Genomic DNA, 22,848 nt, shown 5'->3' with positions numbered 1-22,848 from the left:
CTTTCTTTTCTTTTCTTTTTGGTGGGAATTGGAATCAATGAATGAAGCAGATCATCCCCTTTCTTTCATCTTGTATGTGTTGTTAATGTGACCATGTTATCAATTTTATCCATGCTGAACTGAACTTTGTAGGCAGAAATCTCTCAATTGTTTACTTGCTATCTGTCACAGAACTGTTTTGAAGAATTAGAATAGCAGCTTCATTAAACTCACTTCTAAAATTCTATTTGGCTTCACTTGTAATATGATCGCACTGTTTTGGAGTATTAGAATACGTAGTTTTATGAAACTCTGAACTTTGAATGGAAGGTGTTAGTACGAACTGCTGTATTGGTAGTGAAATAGTGATTTACTAGAAGGGGTGGTGGTGTGTTGATTTGTTGGTTAATGAGGCTAATATGAATCCCTATTTCGTTAGTTCCCCACGGCATAACTGATGTTGGAGTACTGACGACGGTGGAGTTGGAACAAGTGTTTTGTTGTTATGTGGCTAATAAAGATGAGTTGCAGGTTCTCTTTTCACAAGGGAGCAATGGATGAAGCAATACGCTTCTCCTAAAAGATTCAAAGGCAGCAGCTTATTCAGACAGAGGTTTGCTCATCCACCCAGAACACTACCAGCAGCAACAGCAATAAAACGCCACCAGTATGACCAAATGATTGAGAGATATCTGCATCTCTCTATGTTATGAATACCACACCCAACTTTGAACTGATATGACTCGTCTGAAGGCCGGTGAATAGCCTTCTCTTTTTTGGTTTCATTTGTTCCTAGGTTTACTAATTTTGTGTGTGTTTTGGTTTAGGTTTCTGCATACTAGCTAAGCTATTAGATATTAGCTCATATTTCCTTACAGTACTTGCAACTGTCCTTGTAGTATTAGTGTGTGCATCTAGTTGGTCTATCTCTCTCTCTCTCAGAAGAGTGCTTTTGTTATAATCCTAGTATAACTGTATATGTACTATTAGCATCTAGCCTGTTGTCTTAAATTCTGGTTTATTTACTGTCCGTCTAAGTGATCTTTTTAAGCTTTTAAACCTTCTAATAACCTGCATTGTTCTCTGTAGTTGTTTTGATATATCTTTAACCCACTGACTGCTTCATAGTTATTAGGTTTGCGGTTATCTGCACAGACTGCGTGCGATCAACTATAGGCTGTAGTTCTGTGATATCATCTTTGATAGTGCTCTGTTTAGTCTGTGTTTAACCCTAATAACTTCTCTAATCTACCTTTTTGCTTTTGCTTTTGCTTTTGATCTTGTTCTGTTCTTGTTCATTGTGACTATTATTCATCTGACTGCTTCATTAGTTTGCTATTATAATTCTTTGCATCATCTGAATTATATCATCTTTGATAGTGCTGTGTTTAGTCCGTGTTTAACCCTAATAACTTATCTAATCTACCCTTTTGCTTTTGATCCTGTTCTGTTCTTGTTCATTGTGACTATTAATCATCTGACTGCTTCACTAGTTTGCTATTATAATTCTTTGCATTATCTGAATTCTCTGCAATCAAGTACTGCTTCAAAGCACTAAGCTCTGCACAATGAACCATTTGCTATCATCTCATCCAGTGATTCAATTCTTTCTTATAGAAACACTTTTTGGGGACCATGGTTTTTTTGAGGGGACCATGGTTTTATTAGGCCACCTTCCCTATAGTGATAAGGGGTGTCCTAAGACGTTGAAATGACTAACCTATCCTTAACCTAATTTAATTTAAAACCAACCTAATAACCACCTATATATATAACCACCTCCTCCTCCCACCACCACCGCCGATTACCACCGCCACCTTCGATTATCACCACCACCAACCACCGATTACCACCACCGCCGATTACCACCACCACCTCTGATCATCACCACCACCAACCACCGATTACCACCACCGCCTATTTAAGAAATGTAACAACATCAATGCAATCACAATTAAGTACGGTTATTTTCCAACAAACCCTTCACTTTAATTTGATTTTGATTACTTCAATCAAATAGAAATCATCAAAATAGGATTTTAATAGGAGTTACAGAGCCATGTTCGGTTAGGCCGATTTTCCAAAAAACCTAGTTTACTAACCGAACTTCTTGAAAATGAAGAACACGAAGAACAGTTCGGTTCTATTGGATTTAAAACTAAATCACCGAACTCTTTGTTCGGTTGTTTCGCAAAAAAATTTAAAATTACAAAGTAACCGAACTCCACCCTTAGAACCGAAAAAAAAAACAAATCCAGTCTAACGGAACTGTGTTGTTGTTGCCACTATGTTGAGTTCTAAAATAACCGAACTTAGCCAATAGAGTTCGGTTAGTTCGCAAAAAATTTTAAAACTATAAAGTAACCGAACTCCACCCTTATAACCGAAAAAAATCCAGTCTAACCGAACTGTGTTGTTGTGGCCACTACGTTGAGTTCCAAAATAACCGAACTTAGCCAATAGAGTTCGGTTTGTTCGCAAAAAATTTTAAAACTACAAAGTAACCGAACATAACGCTGTAACTCCTAGAAATTCTATTATTAGAGAGTTCGGTAACCTGCGTGTTTAGAACAACTAACCGAACTACAGCTTCAAATGAGTTCGGTTACTTGTTCTTCATATAAAGTAACTGAACTACAGCTTCAGGTGTGTTCGGTTACATGTTCTTGACATATGGTAACCGAACTGGCCCAAATCTACATAAAAAATTTCATTTTTTTGAAAGTTTGAAGCAATTCAACCAACATTATCTAAGTTTGAAGCATACCTGGGTACCCAAATACCCTTCCTCCGGTTGTGGTTGGTAAAATCCATCGTTTTTCATGTTTTCCTTCTTCATCTTCTCTAACTTTACTCTTTCAATAATTCTACTTCTTAAAAAAAAACATCTGATTTTTTAATCTCACTAATTATCTTTAACTTAATCATCTCACTAATCATTACACTAACTATTATTAACACTAACTAATCATCACTCAAAATTAATTAGGAGGGTATTTATATATTAATATAAATATCTAGAAAAGGGGTGACCTAGATTTACTTCTAATGTCTTTACCCAAAATAAAACCATGGTCCCCTCAAAAAAACCATGGTCCCCAAAAAATGCTTCTTCTTATATTTGGGCAATCTTCTGCTGCGAAACCCACTTCAAGTTTATTCTCACTGAAGCCCATTAACTGAACCATTGATCATTGTCCTTTAACCAAGGTGCAACTACCAATCATACGAAGAATCTCTCAATCAATCCTAAGATAGATTGAAGAGGGGGATTATGCTTAATGTGGAAAAGCAACCTCAAACCATGGATCTCCAACATCATCAATGACCCTATTCCGCTTCAGCCTATGATATCTGTGGCTTGCTAGAAATTCAAAAATCTACAAACATAAACTACACACCCCAACAAATTTTCCAAGTAACCTTGCTAATGTATGATGAATTCCAATGGGCCTAACACCATTTGGCTTGATACCTTCTTGATACCCTAATAACACCAAATCATCCTACCATTCACAACCATTACACTACCAACAGCGGTAAACACCCCAAAAGACATGAATGGAGTGTTCACAACCATTACACTGCCAATTTGACGATGAGTTAGCGAACCAAGTGATTAAAAATCAATATCAACACCCAATAAATGAAGGTTGTTTTAGGTAGGGCTGCACATGGGCGGGTATGGGCGGGTATAAGCTAAAACCAACCTCGCACCCATAGACTGCTGGTTTTTTTTTCATAACCAATCCCGCACCCACAAACAGCGGGCGGGTTTTGTTACCCGCCCGTTACGGGTTGGACGGGTATGGGTTTAAACGGGTTTAAACCCGCTTTATATTCAAGTATTTAGAGTAACTTTTATTCTCCTTGATTAAGTGAGAAAAGAAAACCAAAACCCCCAAAATATTCATATCTAGGAAGTTCACAGATGAAGATTAAGTGTTGAATCTGTTGATTTTTCGATTGTTGTCGATTTCTGGTGAAGATTCGAAGTTGTTGTTGTCGATTTCTGGTGAAGATTTCTGATAATTGTCGTTCGTAGGTGAAGAAGAAGAACTGAGGAGGAAGAAGAGGAGAGGCCGAACAGAGAGAAGAGTGTAGACAGTGAATGAGGGTTATCAGTTATCCTATCTACTAGTATTAGGGTTTCATAATGGACGACTAGGATTAGTTTTATCTAATGATATATAATCTGCGGGTTTTTTGGGCGGGTATAGGCGGGTATCAGCTTAAACCAACCTCGCACCCACAGACAACGGTTTTTTTTTTTCATAACCAACCCCGCACCCACAACGGGCGGGTATGGATTAAAAACCCACGGATTTAGCGGGTACGGGTGGGTTTGGGTATCATGGGCGGGTCTTGTGCAGCCCTAGTTTTAGGGCATACCAAATAATTTCAGGGCATACCAAACACTAGTCCTAACTAGGGTGACCTGATAAGGGGTACCCTATATGGGTGTTCAATTACCTAGATGCCCTTAAATCTTTTAAATTACTAATCTATCCCTAACCCTAACACAAAAACCTACAATCAATAACCTAAAATCAGTTTCACTTCTTCCTTATTCCTCTCCATAGCAGCAGCCGAACTCTTTTTCTTCTTTTTTTTTCATCGCCGAAATTTGATCGTCAGTTCGTGAAAATTTAATCGACGATTAAACTCATCTATATAATGGCTCTTTGTAAGCAAGTATCTCGTCCTGACCGATCAATTGAACAACCTATTGATGAACAAACTCAAAATCAACCGGAAGAACAAACTCAAAATCAACCACAAAATCAACCGGAAGAAGAGATTGAAGAGAACCAACTCCCTTAATGAGAATAAGAAGGTTAGTTCTACAAACCCATCTCGTATTTGATGTTTTTAATGCTTTTTTGATTGGTATGATAGAATTTTTAGGTCAAAAACATGTTTGTGTGGCGGTTACAGGGTGTGGTTCGGCTTACAAAAACAATTAGATGTGCGCCGAACTGTTCCTGAAACTGAACCCTGAAAGTGCATATGAACGGTTCGTCTTAAATCTGAAATCAATTGTGAGCCTAACCTAATAACACAGTGCCATATTTTTAGGATCGGCTTATTCGAGGGTGTTAGTTGTGTGTCGAATATGTTTTGTGAATTTCAGAAATTTTGCTTCATGATAGGTTCGGCTTGTATGGTTGTATTAGTTTTGCGCCGAATAACTGTTGTTTGAATTTCAGAAATTTTGCATGTGCTTAGGTTCGGCTTGTATGGCTGTGTTAGTTTTGCGCCGAATAAGTGTTGTTTGAATTTTGCATGTGTAGGTTCGTCTTATTTGTATGATACCATTTTGCGCCGAACCTATCATTCAATTCATAAGTATAGATTCGGCTATTCGATAGTATTAGGTTTGCGCCGAATATCACTGTTAAAATTCCATAAATTTTACAAGTGTATAGATTTGGCTTATTTCTCTGATTTCATGTTGCGCCGAATATGTGTTTGAGTTCATAATCATAGTTTCGGCTTATTAGAAAGCATAGGTTGTGTACCGAATATTGAGGATCGGCTTATAATTATTTTGTAATATGAGCCGAACCATTCTCTGTGTAAGCTAATGAAAATTTCAAGACCTGGTTCGGCTCATATGTGTTATTGAGGGTAAGCCGAACCTTCTTATTTGTTGACAAGTTTTTGGCATTTCAAATCCATATTTTATATAGTTTGTATCCCTTTGTTGTTCGAAGCATACTTATAACTTTCATACTTGTGTCAGGACTAATGCAACTAATAAGAGGAAGAAGATGGAGGTAACACCTTCTACTTCTAAAACTCCCGATCCTCGAGGAGGAGGTAGGAAAAGATTGGGAGCGGGAGGTAGAGGAGGCATTTTAGAAGAAGAAGCTGAACAAGCAAGAGTTGAAAGACAAGAAGAAATTGAGGTTAATCAAGAAGAACATCAATAAGTTCATCAACAGACACAACCCCAAGGAAAACCTAAGAAAGACAGGAAAGGTAAGAAGGTGGCAGAACCAGAAAAAGAGAAGGATAGTGATGATCGACGGATTACTGGTTTTCACATTCTTGATGAAGATGATGTAATTACACCTCGATCAGATGGTTTGCCTCATGGTCTTCCGGAAGATGGAGGAAATGTTTTGATTGGTTATGCCGAATCTTGGGTGAAGAGAATATACGAGACTCCTGATCACAACCGTGCAGTCCAAGTATTAAGACACCAGAGGGCAGCGGAATGGAGTCTTGATGAAGAGGTTCCTGCTGTGATTGCTTATGTACAAGCTAGTGCTTTATGGCCTACTATCAATTATTCACACAAGGAATATGATAGTGTGTTAGCCTCTGCCTTTACCGAGAGATTATGTCCAGAAACCTACACATTCCAATTACCTTTTGGAGAGATGACAATCACTCCTGATGAGGCTAGTAAGATTATAGGCCTTAAAGCAAGGGGTAGGAGTGTGAAAGCTGATTTTTATGACATGAGTTGGGATGAGCTTTACAAGTTGTACGAGGAATTTCTTGGTTGAGATGCATACAAAACTGAGTTGGAGTTTTGTCGGTCCGTTAGAGATGTCGATTTCGTTTTCACACTCGGTGGAAGAAATAAGAAGAATAAGAAGATCAAGCTGACTAACTTGAAAAAGGAATTTAAGAAAACAAGGGAGAGAGTAAGGGAAGGTTCGTTGGTAATGGATCCCGTCAAAGTGAGGCAAACCGGAACTGCCTACTTGCTTTACACTCTTGGTAGAGACATCTTTCCCGACCTTACCGGAAATAAGGTAAATGCTAATTATCTGCAATTGGTAAAGAATCTTGAAACTTGTAACAAGTATGCTTGGGGAACGGCTACGTTCGCTTACCTGCTGGACCAACTTGCCACCGCGTCTAGGTTGACAAGTACAAACATCGGAGGAAACTTCACTTTGCTCCAGGTAACTTTTGGGAGTTCAGAGTATGGTTCGGCTTATAGCCATAGTATCCTATAAGCCGAATTTATTATTTACATGGTTCGGCTTATAATACTTGATCCATATAAGCCGAACAGTTCTCTGAGTTTGCAAACTTTAATGTTACTTTGATGTTTCCAAGTAAAAATTGTTTCTATCACTTCAATTCCTTTGATTTTTTTAATGTGGTTCTTTGGATGTAGGTCTGGATATATGATCATTTCCCAATTTTGGACTTGGCCAAAGTATTTGAGAAAGACGTCGATTATGTTGATACAGAGCCAACTGCAGCACGGTACACGTACGAGGACTCCAAGAAAAGGAACAAGAAATAGTTGGTGGCAAGTTTGAGAGAGACGTTAGACAAATTGGGTGTTGATGATGTTGTTTTTCAACCATATGAGAAGGAAGATGAAGAAGATGAAGTTGTTGAAGATGAGGATATGCCGGTAGGTATGTATCATGGGCCATTGTTTTATCCCAGTGGTTATGTTATATACGATCCTCGGAGAGTACTCCGTCAATTAGGATGCGTCCAAAAGGTTCCTTTGTTTGATGAGAAATTCAGGTTGTACCAAAGAGTGGTACTGGAACTAAAAGCACCACTTCATCTTGGGAACCAGAGTATGATCCTCGTCCCACCCTTGAGTTTTGGAATAACTTAGACCGTCACACATTAGATGTGTCTAAGTTAACACCTTTAGTTGATGATCCATGTGAAGAGGATCCGGGCTATATGGATTGGTATAACCAAATTTCTCATCCCTTCATTATCAACAAGGAGAGTCAGAAGATAGCTCATAAGGGGAAGGCCAAGGCAATCAAGATCACCAACAAGTCTACTTCCGAAGATGTAGTCAACGCTTTCAAGATAATGGTAAGAATGACTTCACTTTATACTATTTTCATATATTAGTTATGGTAAAAATGTCTTCAACCTCACGGTTATAAGTTGTTGGTAAATGAATAAATAGGTTGCCGCGGGTAGGGAAATGTTGAAAAAAATGAAGGCCAAACTAAGTTGCAAAACACCAATTACCGTGGAAGAACAAAAAAACATCTACAACAAGTGGGGTGAAATCATCAACAAAGGACATGGACCCGGGGAACCCGCACAAAGGCCTACCACTAAGAGGTCTCGACAAGTTGGTGAAGGTACAAGTGGAGATGGTGCTACCGGCCAACCCGGTAATGATGCGTCGGAATATGAAGACCAAGGTGGAAGAAGAGGTGGTCGTGGAACAAGCAAGAGGGGTCGTGGTTAAGTGCCCTTTTATGTTTCCAAGTTCCTTTTAATGTTTTCTTAACTTTTATGTACACTTTTATGGTGTCGCAAACACCTAGCCTTTTAGGTGCTGAACTTTGTTTTTAATGGTGCTGGGATTGTGTTATGGACACCTTGAATTTCATGTTTTAATCAATATCTTACCAGCTAATTAGTTACTAATTACCTGGAAATTATAAAGATCGGCTTATCCTGTAATTTGAATTATGCGCCGAATATGAAAAACTATGATTCGGCTTATCCTGTACTGTTAGTTACACGCCGAATCATATGGTTCAGCTTATGTTCATAACCTTATTATGAGCCGAACATTGTCCTATAGGTTCGACTTATTCGATTGTATTAGTTTTGCGTCGAACCTATAAATATGAAAGTTTATTTGTTGGTAATATTAATGATATACCCTTCATTACAAGGTTGTGCAGAATATACCCTTTTCATTCATGAACGTTAATATGATTCGGCTTAGATCTGCAAACTTATATGCGCCGAACCAGTTAAAAGTTTTAAAAATTTAAATGCAAGCCGTTACTTTTACAAATTCAGCTTATGTTCATAACCTTATTATGAGACGAACATTGTCCTATAGGTTCGGCTTATTCGATGGTATTAGTTTTACGCCGAATCTTTCCTTGTAAACAAGGTTGTTCAGGTGAAGAAAAATGGCTACATCGAAATATGTTGTTGGGTCATAAAATCTGAACAACTCTTGTTTACAAATCTGAACAACTCTTGTCTATGAGTTCGGCTTAGATCTCCAAATTAATATGCGCCGAACCTGTTATAAGTTTTAAAATTTGAAATTCTAGCCGTTATTTAAACAAATTCGGCTTATGTTCATAACCTTATTATGAGCCGAACATTGTCCTATAGGTTCGGCTTATTCGATAGTTAGTTTTGCGCCGAACCTTTCCTTGTAAACAAGGTTGTTCAGGTGAAGAAAAATGGCTACATCGAAATATGTTGTTGGGGTATAAAATCTGAAGAACTCTTGTTTACAAATCTGAAAAACTCTTGTCTATGGGTTCGGCTTAGTTCTCCAAATTAATATGCGACGAACCTGTTAGAAGTTTCAAAATTTGAAATTCTAGCAGTTATTTAAACAGATTCGGCTTATATTCTAGACCTTATTATGAGCCGAACCTGATCCTGTATTTGCACAAAAATCTATGAACGACTCTTGTTTGAAATATATAGCCGTTGGAACCTGTATTATATATAGACATACCTTGTTAATAACATACATCAACAATGAATCTTGATCGAAAACGAACACTTTAGGAAGAGAACCCTCCGGGAAGATTAACTTCAATTGTTCTAACCCCCAAACCTAACTTTCTTTCTTTTCGTCTTTCAAGAAACAAAAAGCCACGGTGAACAGTGCCTTTGTCGACGTATGCCCCACAATGTTCAACAACGGCATATCATATTTGTTAGTCTTATACATGCAATCCAATATAAAAACTTTTGGGAAGCATAGAGCCAATTGGACGCATTCCGGGTGGGCAAGAAAAAGGTGTGTGACTTGACCAAACTCATCCAATTCTTTTGGCAAGCATAATTATGCTTCACCCCTAACCACATCACTTGTTGCATCACCATCCTACCTTGAAAATTGAGTCTTCTAATCTTATTTCTTGCATTGTAGATAGTTTGCATAGTCGACTTGTTATTCTTGTCGCCCGCCTTCAATTTACTAAGAATCCTAGACGGTGGCAAACGTGCTTGTGTCATTTTATCCACTTCTAGAATCTCTTTGGGTTTGAGTCGCGCTACTTTTGCATGTCCATGAAGATCACGTGGACGTGGGTGGTTATGACGACAATCCATTTCTTTATTCATAACCCAATATTCATCATCTTCGTTCAAAGACTTATTCTTGTTCTTGAGGTTGAAAATGATCTTGAAAGGGAACCTTGTTTTCTTCGTATTTGTCCTATTCTTTCTCCCGGTCTTCCCAACATATACAACACCCTTTTTAGCCTTGCTATCGCCGGTTCCACTTCACTCACAAATCAATTCAAACCGATCCCCTCGGCTTTGTCGTCCTTTAACTAGTACACAATTTATCTTCATCGCGTGTTCCTCAGCCCAAGCCAGAGCTTCGGGTTTAGTTTTCCATCTCTACATTCATTCAAAAACAAATAATTAGTTAGAAAAACTTCGGAATATTCCTACAACATTAAGGTAAACACCAAGTTCTTACATACCAAATCATTTTGGAAGTGATCCTTGGTATCTTCGTGAATTATCTCTACTGGAATAGGTTGATTTTCCATGGTTACAGGTCCGTCAAGCACGATCTACAAAGAATATCACAAGGTTAAATACTAGAAAAGGAATACAATATCAATGTTCGGCTCATTCGAAAATCATATTCTGTGCCGAACCATGAACATTTAAAGGTTTCGGCTTATTCGACATTTTAAATATGTGCTGAACATGGAACAAAATTTTAACCCAACAAATAACAAATTAATGTTCGGCTCATACGATAACAATATTATGTGCCGAACCTTGAACATTAGGAGGTTTCGACTTATACGAAGTTCTCCATATATGCCGAACCAATAACATTACTTTAACCCAAAAATTTACAAGATCATGTTCGGCTTATAAGATTTTGAATTTATAAGACGAACCTGTAATAATTTTTATTCCGGGTTGTTCAGGATGTTGTTCGGCTTACTATGAAACTTTCATATAAGCCGAACTACTGCCTAGCAAAAGGGTTGGAATTGAAAATTATAGGTTCAGCGCATGCTGTAAACAGATTCAGTGAGCCGAACCGTTCATCATTTGGGTTGAAAGTGGAAAATATAGGTTCGGCGCATGCTGTAACCACATTCAATGAGACAAACCGTTCAACATTTGGTTGATTCGGCTGATAGATGTCAGCCGAACCTGATCCTGGTTCGCCGAACCATGAAGCAAAAATCCAAACTTTTGATAATTTGGAGCTATAGAAGTGAGATTGAGCATAAGATAGAAGTGTACCTGTGTATTAGAAGCATTGGGTTCCTCATATATGTACTGGTCAACTGGATTTGGCTCATAAAAATCATCACCTTGAGTTTGTTCTTGAGTTTGAGTTTGAGTTTGTGTAAAATCATTCTCATAATCTAAGAAATAAGCCATTTGGGAATCATTGTTGTAGTTGATGTGTATTTTCCTAGGTTTTTTTGGTGAAGATTGACCCTCCTCATCCATTGAATCAAAATACAAGCTTTTTTCTCACTTTCCCCTTCCCCTCCAAAAAAAACCATACTTTTTTTTTCTTTCTCAAAAATTTTCATCTACTCAAACATATATAACTAAATTATCTTAATCACTAATCATTACTCATTAATCAGAATTATTATAACTAATCATTAGTTAACACTAATCCTAAAAGGGCAGATTTGCCATTACAAAAAATATTTGGCTAATGAATTATTGAATTTGATATTTACACCCCTATTTTATCTTCATTCAGTATGCCCTAAAACAGCCTTCCAATAAATTGTAATCAACGACAGGGATGTCATGGTGTAACATTCCCTTGTTCTATAAAGGTTACATTTCTAATACTCTTTTCTTTGCTCCGAGGGAATCTAAAGAAAAACCATACCGTTGTTATTTGCACCAACTGCAATTATCAAACCCGTAAAAGATAAGAGACAGTACAATAAATGGGAGGGCATTTCAGTCAAAATATCCATTTGAATTTTGTTGTCAGAAAACAGACAAAAATTTCAAATTCTCCGTGGTACTTCCGTAAATAACTCCAGAAACCAGAACCAGCTTTGTCCATTTTCATATTCTTCCTTGCTCTTTCTCAAAAACCGTAGCAATAAAGTCAAAAAAAACAATAAAAAAAACTCACCATTTTCCCAATTCCCCCCTACTATCATTCCATAATTACAACTTGAACCAGTTCACTAAATACTCAACGGATGCTAGTTCACTTCCCAACGACAACAACAGCAAAAACAAAGACTCTCCATTTCCATTTCCACCTTCAGAAAAATACAGAGATTGAAGAGATGAATCGAAGTTTCATCAGGCCAATACAACAGGAAAATCAAACAATGAGGAGCAATTTTGGAAACAATAATAATACTGTGATGATACAGAAGAAGAAGAAGAAGGAGGATAATGAAGAAGAGCTTGCTTTGTTCCTCGAGATGCGTAAACGAGAGAAAGATCGAAGCAATCTTCTGAACTCTGGTGGTCAATCTCTAGGTAAAATGATTATACTAATAGCTTTAATTTAGTTAATTTGATTGCATTAACTGTTAATTTGATTTTGCCATGGCTGGGGTGTGTAGGGTCTAAACTTGAAAACTCACCGATATACAAGATTGTGTCATCTGCACGGCCACGAAAAGCTGACGAATTTTTGAACTCGGAGAATGATAAGAGTGATTATGATTGGTAATGCCGAAACTAATTCATGTCTTTTATTAATTTGGAAAAAAAATGGTTTTTTTTTTATTGAATTTTTTGTCATTTTATTTCAAGGCTTATTACACCTCCTCGCACTCCTCTTTTTCCTTCATTGGAGATGGACGCGGAGAGAAATGCGATAAATCGGCTCGGACTCGGCACTCCCAAGGCTCGTCAAACTTCATTGAAGTCTAAGGTGATGCAATTTTGGCTTCTTCACTTTTCAGAGAGTTGATTGCTGAGTGTATGTTTCCAATTTTAGCTGTTTTGAGTAATTTGACTGTACTGGGAATTTGGGGTCGTTCATGAAAGTTACTGTTAGAGAAGTATGGATGGTAGTGTGTTTTGTTTGAATTGCTAGCTTCAAGGAAGACAATTATGATGCTTGCATTCTAATATTGCTAGTGAGTTGCGAAGTGGCTGAATTTTTGTATTACATGGGTCAAAAATGATAAATTTCATAATTCTTTTGTACTTATTTGTGAATCATTTGGTTGATGATCCTAATCCTAAGTCTAAGTTTGGAACTCATACTCCCAAGTCTCATATCTGTTGATTTGCAGCTAGCGAACTCCCAGGTGGAGATTGGTGCTAGGGGAAATCCAGCATTCAGGCAGCAACCACCTTCATCCCCTGGCTTGCACTTTTCCAGCGCAGGGACTCGGAGGCCAGCATCATCAGGGGGGAGACTATCAACTGCATCTAGACCTGCAACACCTACGAGACAGCCCACGTTATCTTTAACTGCTAACACTTCGAGACCTTCCACACCTACTTCAAGGCCAACTTTACCAGCCTCAAAGTCAATGGCTCTTTCAGGTAGGTTCTCAAACCCTTCTGCTAGATCTTCTACACCCACGTCTAGAATGACAGCACCACCATCCAAATCTGTATCAAGATCAGCAACACCAACTCGGCGACCGTCAGCCACGTCGTGTTTATTAGTACCAAGATCAATGACACCAACTAGGAGACCGTCAACCCCATCAAAAGTATCCAGTGTGTCAGCTCCTCTTAGCAGGTCTTCTTCTGTTAGCAAATCAGGTCCCACAACAACAAGGAATCCAGTACCAGCAAGGGGAAGTTCACCAACTGTTAAATCCAGACCATGGAAGCTCTTAGAGATGCCTGGTTTCTCACTCGAAGCTCCCCCAAATTTAAGGACTTCAGTTCCCGAAAGGCCGGCTTCTGCATCAAGGGGAAGGCCTCAAGCTCCTAATGTTCGATCCTCTGTTGAGTGTGGGTCAAATGGTCGACCAAGAAGACAATCATGTTCTCCTTCGAGAGGGCGAGCTCCAAATAGTGGTATCCACAGCTATGGTAGCTCTGCTCATGCAGTCAGTCAGGCACGTTATAAGGGTACTGACAATCCAAACCCAGTTTTGAGTGGAACCAAGATGGTTGATAGAGTAGTAAACATGCGAAGACCGGCACCCACGAAGCAAGATGATCTGCGCACCGGTAATAATCCAGTTCGAAAGTCATCTCCATCCCTGGATGGCTCAAATTTTGGGAGATCACTTTCGGGAAAATCTTTAGATATGGCGATGAGACATATGGTACGTAGCCCTTTTCTTTTATTTGCAACAATTTCCTTTTCAAATCTAATGTCATGGGGTTAGAGACACCCTTGTTAGTCCTGTTGGACATCAACATGACACACATGGGTATTAAAGAAGGATCTTTATGGTCAGCAGTTAACCACAGTTTTACATTATAGAAGAGCTCCGTGGTCAAAACTATTGTTACATTATAGAACAGCTCAATGGTCTAAACTATTGTTACTGACGCCACCAGGCACTAGTTAGAAACTAAAGAGGGTACTAGCACAAGTGTGGCCTTGCACCTCTTCATAGTCAAATCATTGGCCGGAATAGTCTGACCCCAACTGACTTGAAGAAATCCATGCATAGTTCCACACAGGATATCCTCTGACCCCAATTGACTTAAAAGGAAACTGCACATGGTTCCAGACAGAATATCCTGGTTAATCTCACAGATTATTCATTACCTGGGGTCCTAGACCTCATGCTGGAATTGCAACAACTTTCTTGTGTCAATATTACGCGGTGACATGCTGGGATCAAGTAGCGTTCAATTTATATCTAAATGTACTTGTCTTCCTTTCTCGTAAGTTATGTTTTTATTATTCCTTAATTGCCAGACTGTAATTGATGCAATTTACCTTGAGCAGGACATAAAGCGAAGTGTTTCAGGTAGTAGCTTACGCCCAAAAATGACAAGTATCCCAGCATCATCTTTATACAGCGTAAGATCAGGACCAGCAAGAACCAGAACTCTTAGTATGTCAGACTCTCCTATTACCACATGCAGTACTGCTAGTTCTGAGCAGAGCGTCAACAATGCTACATTTTGCCTGTATGATAGTGAACTAGAAGATGATCTTAATAGTGAAAGAGGAGGGCGATTCTACGCCGCCAGCTTGCAAGGTAGATAATCTAAGAGGATGGTGGGGGGTTGTATTTTTCGATACCGAATTTTGTTTGTACTTCCTATGAGGCGCCTCTTGTAGTTATTTCTTGTAACTTGGGAGAGAACCTGTTCCTTAAAAGCTGATGGGCATGTAATAGTCTGTAACGTTTATGGGATAGGCTGGGCTCTCTGGGTAAATGCCAAGCCTTCTTTTCTTTTGCACCCCACTTTGTTGTTCATCTAAGAACTTCGTTTCCACATACATTTGAAAGAAGGCTAACATAGGGCATACCCAAAAATTATTGGGCATACCAAATTTATTTTCCTAACTAGGGTGTGTTTATAAGGGGTGTCTAATGGGTATGCAATGACCTATATATCCTTGAACACTTCAAAAATATTGATTTATAGGCTTTAGGTTCGGCTTACATCTATGAGCCGAACCAACCCAAGAATAGGTTCGGCTTACATTTATGAGCCGAACCAACCCATTGATGAACAATTCGTCTTACATCTATGATCCGAACCAACCCATTGATGAACAAATTTTGTACCAAATGATTTTTAATGGTATGAACCCATTGATGAACAAATTTTGTACCAAATGATTTTTAATGGTATGTTCGGCTCATACGATTTTCATTATATAAGCCGAACCAACCCATTGATGAACAATTTGGCTTACATCTATGAGCCGAACCAACCCATTGATGAACAAATTTTGTACCAAATGATTTTTAATGGTATGTTCGGCTCATACGATTTTCATTATATAAGTTCCTGAACTCTCAAGAATAGGTTCGTCTTACATCTATGAGCCGAACCAACCCATTGATGAACAATTTGGCTTACATCTATGAGCCGAACCAACCCATTGATGAAAAAAATTTGTACCAAATGATTTTTAATGGTATGTTCGGCTCATATGATTTTCATTATATAAGCCGAACCATTAACATTTTTTATTCCTGAACTCTCAGGAATAGGTTCGGCTTACATCTATGAGCCGAACTGTTCATCAAGGGATTGGTTCGGCTCATAGATGTAAGCCGAACCTCTTCCTCCAAAATTTTCATCTACACATATAAACCTTAACACTAATACATAAAGGGCAGATTTGTCATTACAAAAAAATTTGGTTAAGGGTCTTTCTCATTTTGTTATTTAACATCCCCTTTTCAAATAGTGGAGTATGCCCAATAATTTTTGGGTATGCCCTATGTTAGCCTTCATTTGAAAACTTGTGACCAGAGATCAAAAACACTGACCTGATACTGTAGCAAATATTTATACCGTGAAGAAAGAGTGTGTCTGCAACGTCACCTTGACGTGTGCATAAGAATTCTTCCCTGAATGTGTCAAACCAATTCCTCTCTGAGAACCCACATCCCTAACTACTTTCACTCAATCCTCATTTGCGTGTTCATCACTAGTATTCTCTGTATCTCAAAGAGGCGCCTCACTAGTGTTCATATATAACATTTGGAATCTCAAAATCTCAAAGAACATCACCAAGAAAAACTTTCCGACTAAAACAAAGTTGCTTCATTCAACCTCTTTTTTACAAAAGAAAATTAGCATTGCTGAAGTTCATTACAACCCCATTAATACCCAGTTAAACAACTTACATACCCATTCAAATCATTACATATCCAAAGTCCAAAATAACCAAAATAACTGTTCAAAACACTACAACTTTGATTCAACCAAAAGAAATACTAAACTGAATTCAACAAACTTGAGTACTGCCTGTTACCACAAATCACACTACCTTCACAGTTATACTTACCAATTTCAGGAAAGAAGAACTTACCAGAAAAACACCCTTCATACCCTTTCATATTCACAACAACTGTATCTTCAAAAGAAAGCAAATAACATCCGAAAAAAAGAGAAGAACTGCTTTACAGACTACTACCACCACCTGCAGGAAGATTCAGAGGAATTGGAGAAAGTACTGGAATTACCATTGTGCAAAAAACTTGTTGACCATCTTCAAAATTATCTCAAAAACTGAAGATTTGGCAAAATACAATACTTGTGCTAAGATGATTAATAGTCATCCTCATCAGAGTCCCAATCATCTTTCTCTCGGAACCATTCATCAGCACTCTTAGAAGACATAGGAGATGTGTCGTCTGACGATGGAGTACTCTCAACATCATCAACATCACTTCCATCCTGATCCTCTTCGGTCTCGTCCTCCAGGACCTCCTCACTGTCACTACTACTCTCCCCTTCCCGCATGGTCCTTTCATAAATTTTGGGATTTGCAAGTTCAAAATCAAACCTCCTCTTTAGCTTCCTGTCATGATATCTCTCCATCCTTGCCTTCTCCTCTGCGGTATCAAAGTCCATATCACTGGTGTTCACCTCTTCAATCTCATACTCCATCTCCTCTCCCGAAGCCTCAGAATCCTCGTCTGTTGCACTTCCACATCTTTTACACTTTGAATGCTTCTCTATCCATTCCTCTTCCTTCTCTAATCATATGCTAAGAATTTTGGCTTCTATGCAGCAAATTTGCGTTCATACTCTTCCTCTTCCCTCCTATGTCTCTGCTCTTCTTCTTCCTGTTGACGGATTATCTCACGACTGCGATGATCAACCTATGCTTGAATATGATCTCTCAACTGCTGAAGTTCGTTGGTACTCAGTGTTGGAACAAGGTATTTGGCTTGTTCAAATGTGGTTGAAAGTGGAGGACTGTCTGGATTATTGGCGATACCATTGTTTGGAGCAACTTCATTACCTTGATCTGCCATTGCCTAGATTAACAAGTTGTTTCCTAATCCTTTCCTCTTCTGATAAAAAAAACAAAATTTTATGCTCTTGATATGCTAACCCCTCTGACAAAACCCCTTTTAAAGAACCTATAATGCCTATTCATTATCATTTATGACACTTGGTTAAGCGTCATGTCGCTTTGTTTACCACACCCATTCAAGACCATGCGTATGATTTAATATTTGCAGACTATAATTACCCTATTCAACTCTATTTTCAACACCTAATCCCACCATTAGCCATTACTTCTTTTGGAACTGCTATTAAGGAAGCATCTGGTAGGTCATCTAACTTTGTCAAGCATTTTTGGGGTCTAATTAAGATTTTATGTCTCATACAGATTAGGAGAAGGCAACACCTGTTGAGAGGCACCATTGAGGCTTGGGGCAAGTTTGCCAGATATGTTGTAACCATTCTCAAACCAAAAAAATACTACATCCCATTTTTCCATCATCCATTCTAACCACCAAAACTATTTCCCCGAAATGATTCAAACCCAAACAAAGGTCATTCTTTTTTTGTCTACCATTATGTCGTTTGGATGTTTGTACCACACTCGTTATAATCCAAAAGAAGAAAAATACATTAATGGTTCACCAAACTTACATTTTGTCATGCTTACGTATCAGAAGCATGCTATCTGTAAGATATCACAAACCGCTTCATGTAACTCTCACAAAAGATATCACGTGACTACAACCAAATATCTCAAGTGGATTATCATAAGCAAAAGTAAGGAAAGGGACAACTCCATCAACCTAGCCTGTCTCCCCTATACTAGCACCAACTTTCCTACTTCTGTCTTACACCAAATTGCACCAGAAAAATTATCAAACCTTAAAGTCCCAGATTCCCTTACCCTCTTTAAGATTCAAACTAAAAACAAAGAGGAAAATTATGGTCATATTACTTTCACCATTGTCTGCAGAGTCTCTAAGGACATATCCATTCTGAATTCACTATTACCATCCTTATTTTATTCACCATTACTAGTTCTACCCTCAATCATTCTCATATCATATACTTATATCTTAAATATCAAATGAGCACCCAAACCTCTTCAGATAACTCCAAAAATTCAAATTTAGATATCCAAAACCTCACTACTCAAATGGCGGAAAAGTTGTCTTTACCATCTTCCTTAACAGAACCTGTGTTTATAGACAAAACTGTTATCTTAGCTGAATCTGATAGTAACTGGAAATGGTGTTTGGTAGGCTATCTTTGCTGTGAAACTCTAGTCCATACTTCTTCAATCAGGTACTATATCTGCAATCAATAGCCTCTTTCTCAATCACCAACCGTCTCTACTTTCATTGGACAAAGAAATAAGGTCCTGATTCGCTTCTTGATGGAGGATTATTTCAACAGAGTCCACTCTCAGAGACCCTGGTTTGTGTGTGGTTATATAATGGTATTGAAAGTAGTTCCACCTTTAGGATGGCATGCCAACTATCAAATCTCCTTTTATGAAGAGCTAATGTGGTTCATCTTATGCAATATACATAAGGAGTGTACAGAATTTGAAGATCTCCAGAAGCTCACTTTAACAATGGGAGAACTGATTGAAGATCAATCCCCCTATGGAAATCACCCCCTTAAGAAAAATGTCAGAGTTTATGTCAAAATACAAGTGCCAAAATCTCTTCCAACATAAATTCCCTTGTTCACCAGTGGAAGAACACAACCTTTTATGATTGAGTGCAGATGTGTCAAGGTGCCAAGATACTGCTGCTCCTCCCGTCGTGTTCTATATCACAAAGATGCCAATTTTCCTGCATGAAAACTGAATCAAAAAGCTATCAAATAAGTATCTCCATCAAGCAGTAAATGCACTATCCCTTCTGTCTCCAGCCTCATGATGCCTTCCTTACCAAATCATGATCAGCCAACACAACTCATCAATGAAGTTAATGGTACCCCTTCTCAAAATACTGATATAATTCTTGATACTCAATTGGAGCCCATCATCACTCCCATAGGTGACAAAGGGAAAACAATAGAAAAACTACATCATTCTAAAAGTGCTGCTCAAAAGGGTACATCTAACATGTTTCAAATGGGCCCCTTTGTTAATAGATCCACTGATATGAAGATCTTCGATGTTGGGCCGATTCCACAAAATTTAACTCAGCAGAACAACGGTTTACCAATTATCTTCAAACAAGTCGCTACTCAGAATGTCACAGTTGAGGCTGTTATTCCTGCCTCTGAACCGGTCCAAACTGGTCCAATTCGCACCACTAACTCATCCAAGAGATTCAAAACAACTACTTCACCAAGTCAAACCCCATCGTCACCAGAGGCTCCATTATCTCAGCAGAACAAGATGCTCTCTCTAATCTCAAAAGGAAGATAAACCCCAAAGTTGAATTGAGAAAACGTACTAGAGCCAGTAATTCAAATGTGGCTAGCATTGTGGTTATTCCAGAGGAGCAAGAAACAAATGAACCAGACTATGCTCAACTTTGCCCTCCAATTACTAAATTGGGGGATATGTCAAACATCAATCTTTCAAATTGTACCCTCAATACCCATACCTTGGTTGATCCTTATGGTTGCTACAATGTACCTTATGACTCTGACCCAAGTAACAATGGTGTCCCCAATAATTCTCATCACCTTGCTGCTAGTTCTAATCTGGACTCTTCCCAACAAGCTTCTCAATGGGGTGATTCATCCATGGCTCCCATTGGTAGTGGGTCTACTCCTACCAATCAGGTAAACTCCAACCCTTCTACTCCTTTAATTGATTCTGGTAATACTCCTGCTCTTATAAGCCACTTCCCTGTTAACAATGTCAACATGGTAATCTGGAATATTAGGGGATTGAGAAAGAAATCTGCAAATAAGGAACTTAGTCTTTTATGTAGGAATGTTAACCCTGATATTGTCTTCCTATTTGAAACAAAAATGAACAAATATTTGCTTGTTAGGAAACTAAAAAATATGGGTTTCCCCTGCACCTTTAATGCATCTAGTGTTGGAAGAAGTGGAGGCTTAGTGCTAGTCTGGAAAAAAGAGATTCATCTGAACATTATTACCCCCATCTTGAGGGGTATCCATGTCACTACTACTGATATCATCCATTCAAACACCTGTCACATTCATTTCATATATGGAGAACCAAATAACATCCTTAGACAAACATTCTGGGAACAACAATGTCAACTACCACAACCCCCTTTAGATGAACCAGTTTTCTTTGTAGGAGATTTTAATGCTCTACTAGGAACTGAGGATAAAAATGGTGGCTTAGAAGTAGATGATGCTGATTTTTTAAATTTGAGAAATTTTTGTTCTACCTTTAATTTGCATGATCTTGGTTTTTGTGGTCCTAGATTCACTTGGTCTAACATGCAACAAGGCACTGATTTAATTCTTGAAAGTCTAGATAGATGTTTTGTTAATCCTACTGCTGAGACTCTTTGTCCTAAACTATGTGTTAACTATCTCCCTAGGGACTCTTCTGATCATTGCCCTATGCATATAGGTTTCAGTTATGAGGATGTTTGCATGCCTAGACCTTTTCACTTTATATCTATGTGGATTGAAGATCCTACTTGTAGAGATATAATTGCTAATTATTGGTATGCTAATGTTATATAATCTCCTGCTTATAAGCTTAAAGCTAAACTGCTAAATACTAAGAAAGGCCTTAGAGATTGGAATAAAAATTCTTTTGGTAATATCCAAACCAAAATATATATACCATTAGAAAAGAGTTACATAATGTCCAAATCTCCAACCCCACTGATTCTGCAATACTACTAGACTCAAATCTAGGCTGGAGTATCTCTATAACCTAGAAGAACTTTACTGGAAATACAAATCCAGAGAAGTATGTCTTTTGGAAGGTGACAAAAATTCACCATACTTTCATAGCGTGACCTTATTTAGAAGGAAAATAAATTCTATAAGATGGATTAAGGACTCTACCAATAATATTCTAACTGATAGAGCTAGTATTGGTGAATCCTTCATTGATTATTTTAAAACTCTTTATTCTTCCCACCCTCAACAGTTTGAAAATGAAATTCTTCTCTCCTTACCTATTATGTTACTGCTGATGATAATATATCCTTAAACCTTCCTCTCACTCCAGAGGAAATAAAAAATGTTGTTTTTCAAATGGGAGGAAAGAAAGCTCCATGCCTAGATGGGTTTACTAGCTTATTTTATCAAAAACACTGGGATATCGTGGGGAGGATGTCATTTATATGACACAAACTTGTTTTAGAACTGGTCACATAGCAAGATTTTTTAATTACACCAATATAGCTCTCATTCCTAAAGTTCCCCTTGATGAACTTGTTACCAAATACAGTCCAATAGGGTTCTGTAATTTTGTTTATAAAATTCTTTCTAAAACTCTTGCCAACAGACTGAAACCTTTTATGAATAATATTATATCCCAACAGCAAAGTGCCTTCATCCAAAAGAGGAGTATTTCTAATAATATTCTGCTGGCTAATGAGGCTATATATGAGGTTAACCATCATGATAAAGTTGATGGTATAACTGCTACAAAGTTAGACATGTTTAAAGCTTATGATAAGCTGGAGTGATCTTTCCTCCAAGGTGTTCTAACTAAGATGGGGCTCTCTATTCATTGGATTAAACTCATTAATCAATGTGTCTCTATTGTTTCTTACTCTGTCCTTTTAAATGGTAGTCCTACTGGTTTCTTTAAACCAGAAAGAGGTTTAAGACAAAGGGGACCCTCTGTCCCCTTATCTGTATATTATTTGTTCTGAAGCAATCTCTGCTTTTATTGATATCCTCTCTCAAAAAGGTACTTTAGAAGGTATCAAGGTTTGCAGCAATGATCTAGAAATGACACATCTTCTATTTGCTGATGATTCCCTTCTTTTTTCTAAAGCAACTGTCCAAAACTTTCAAACTATAAAAGATTATCTTCAAAAATATTGTTTAGCTTCTGGTCAAGAAATAAATTTTGAAAAATCTGGTATTCTTTTTAGCAAAAATATCCCTGAA

The 22,848-nt window shown here is 38.0% G+C and overlaps 2 protein-coding genes across 2 annotated transcripts; both read left to right on the top strand.

Moving 5' to 3' along the window:
• The first annotated feature begins 12,198 nt into the window (after positions 1-12,198).
• On the top strand, positions 12,199-15,297 carry LOC113320212 (serine/arginine repetitive matrix protein 2-like). The gene is made up of 5 exons (XM_026568147.1): positions 12,199-12,426; positions 12,513-12,618; positions 12,706-12,826; positions 13,194-14,189; positions 14,825-15,297. Exons 1-5 carry the CDS (start codon positions 12,228-12,230, stop codon positions 15,086-15,088), a joined length of 1,686 nt encoding a protein of 561 aa, XP_026423932.1. The 5' UTR covers positions 12,199-12,227; the 3' UTR covers positions 15,089-15,297.
• A 6,773-nt stretch (positions 15,298-22,070) lies between these two features.
• On the top strand, positions 22,071-22,418 carry LOC113324952. The gene has a single exon (XM_026573222.1). It carries the CDS (start codon positions 22,071-22,073, stop codon positions 22,416-22,418), a length of 348 nt encoding a protein of 115 aa, XP_026429007.1.
• The last annotated feature ends 430 nt before the right edge of the window (positions 22,419-22,848 follow it).

This window comes from Papaver somniferum, chromosome 11, assembly GCF_003573695.1.
Source record: "Papaver somniferum cultivar HN1 chromosome 11, ASM357369v1, whole genome shotgun sequence".
Classification (NCBI taxonomy): Eukaryota; Viridiplantae; Streptophyta; class Magnoliopsida; order Ranunculales; family Papaveraceae; genus Papaver; species Papaver somniferum.
The sequence above is the reverse complement of the archived record's forward strand: the minus strand, read 5'-3'. Positions and strand labels throughout refer to the sequence as shown.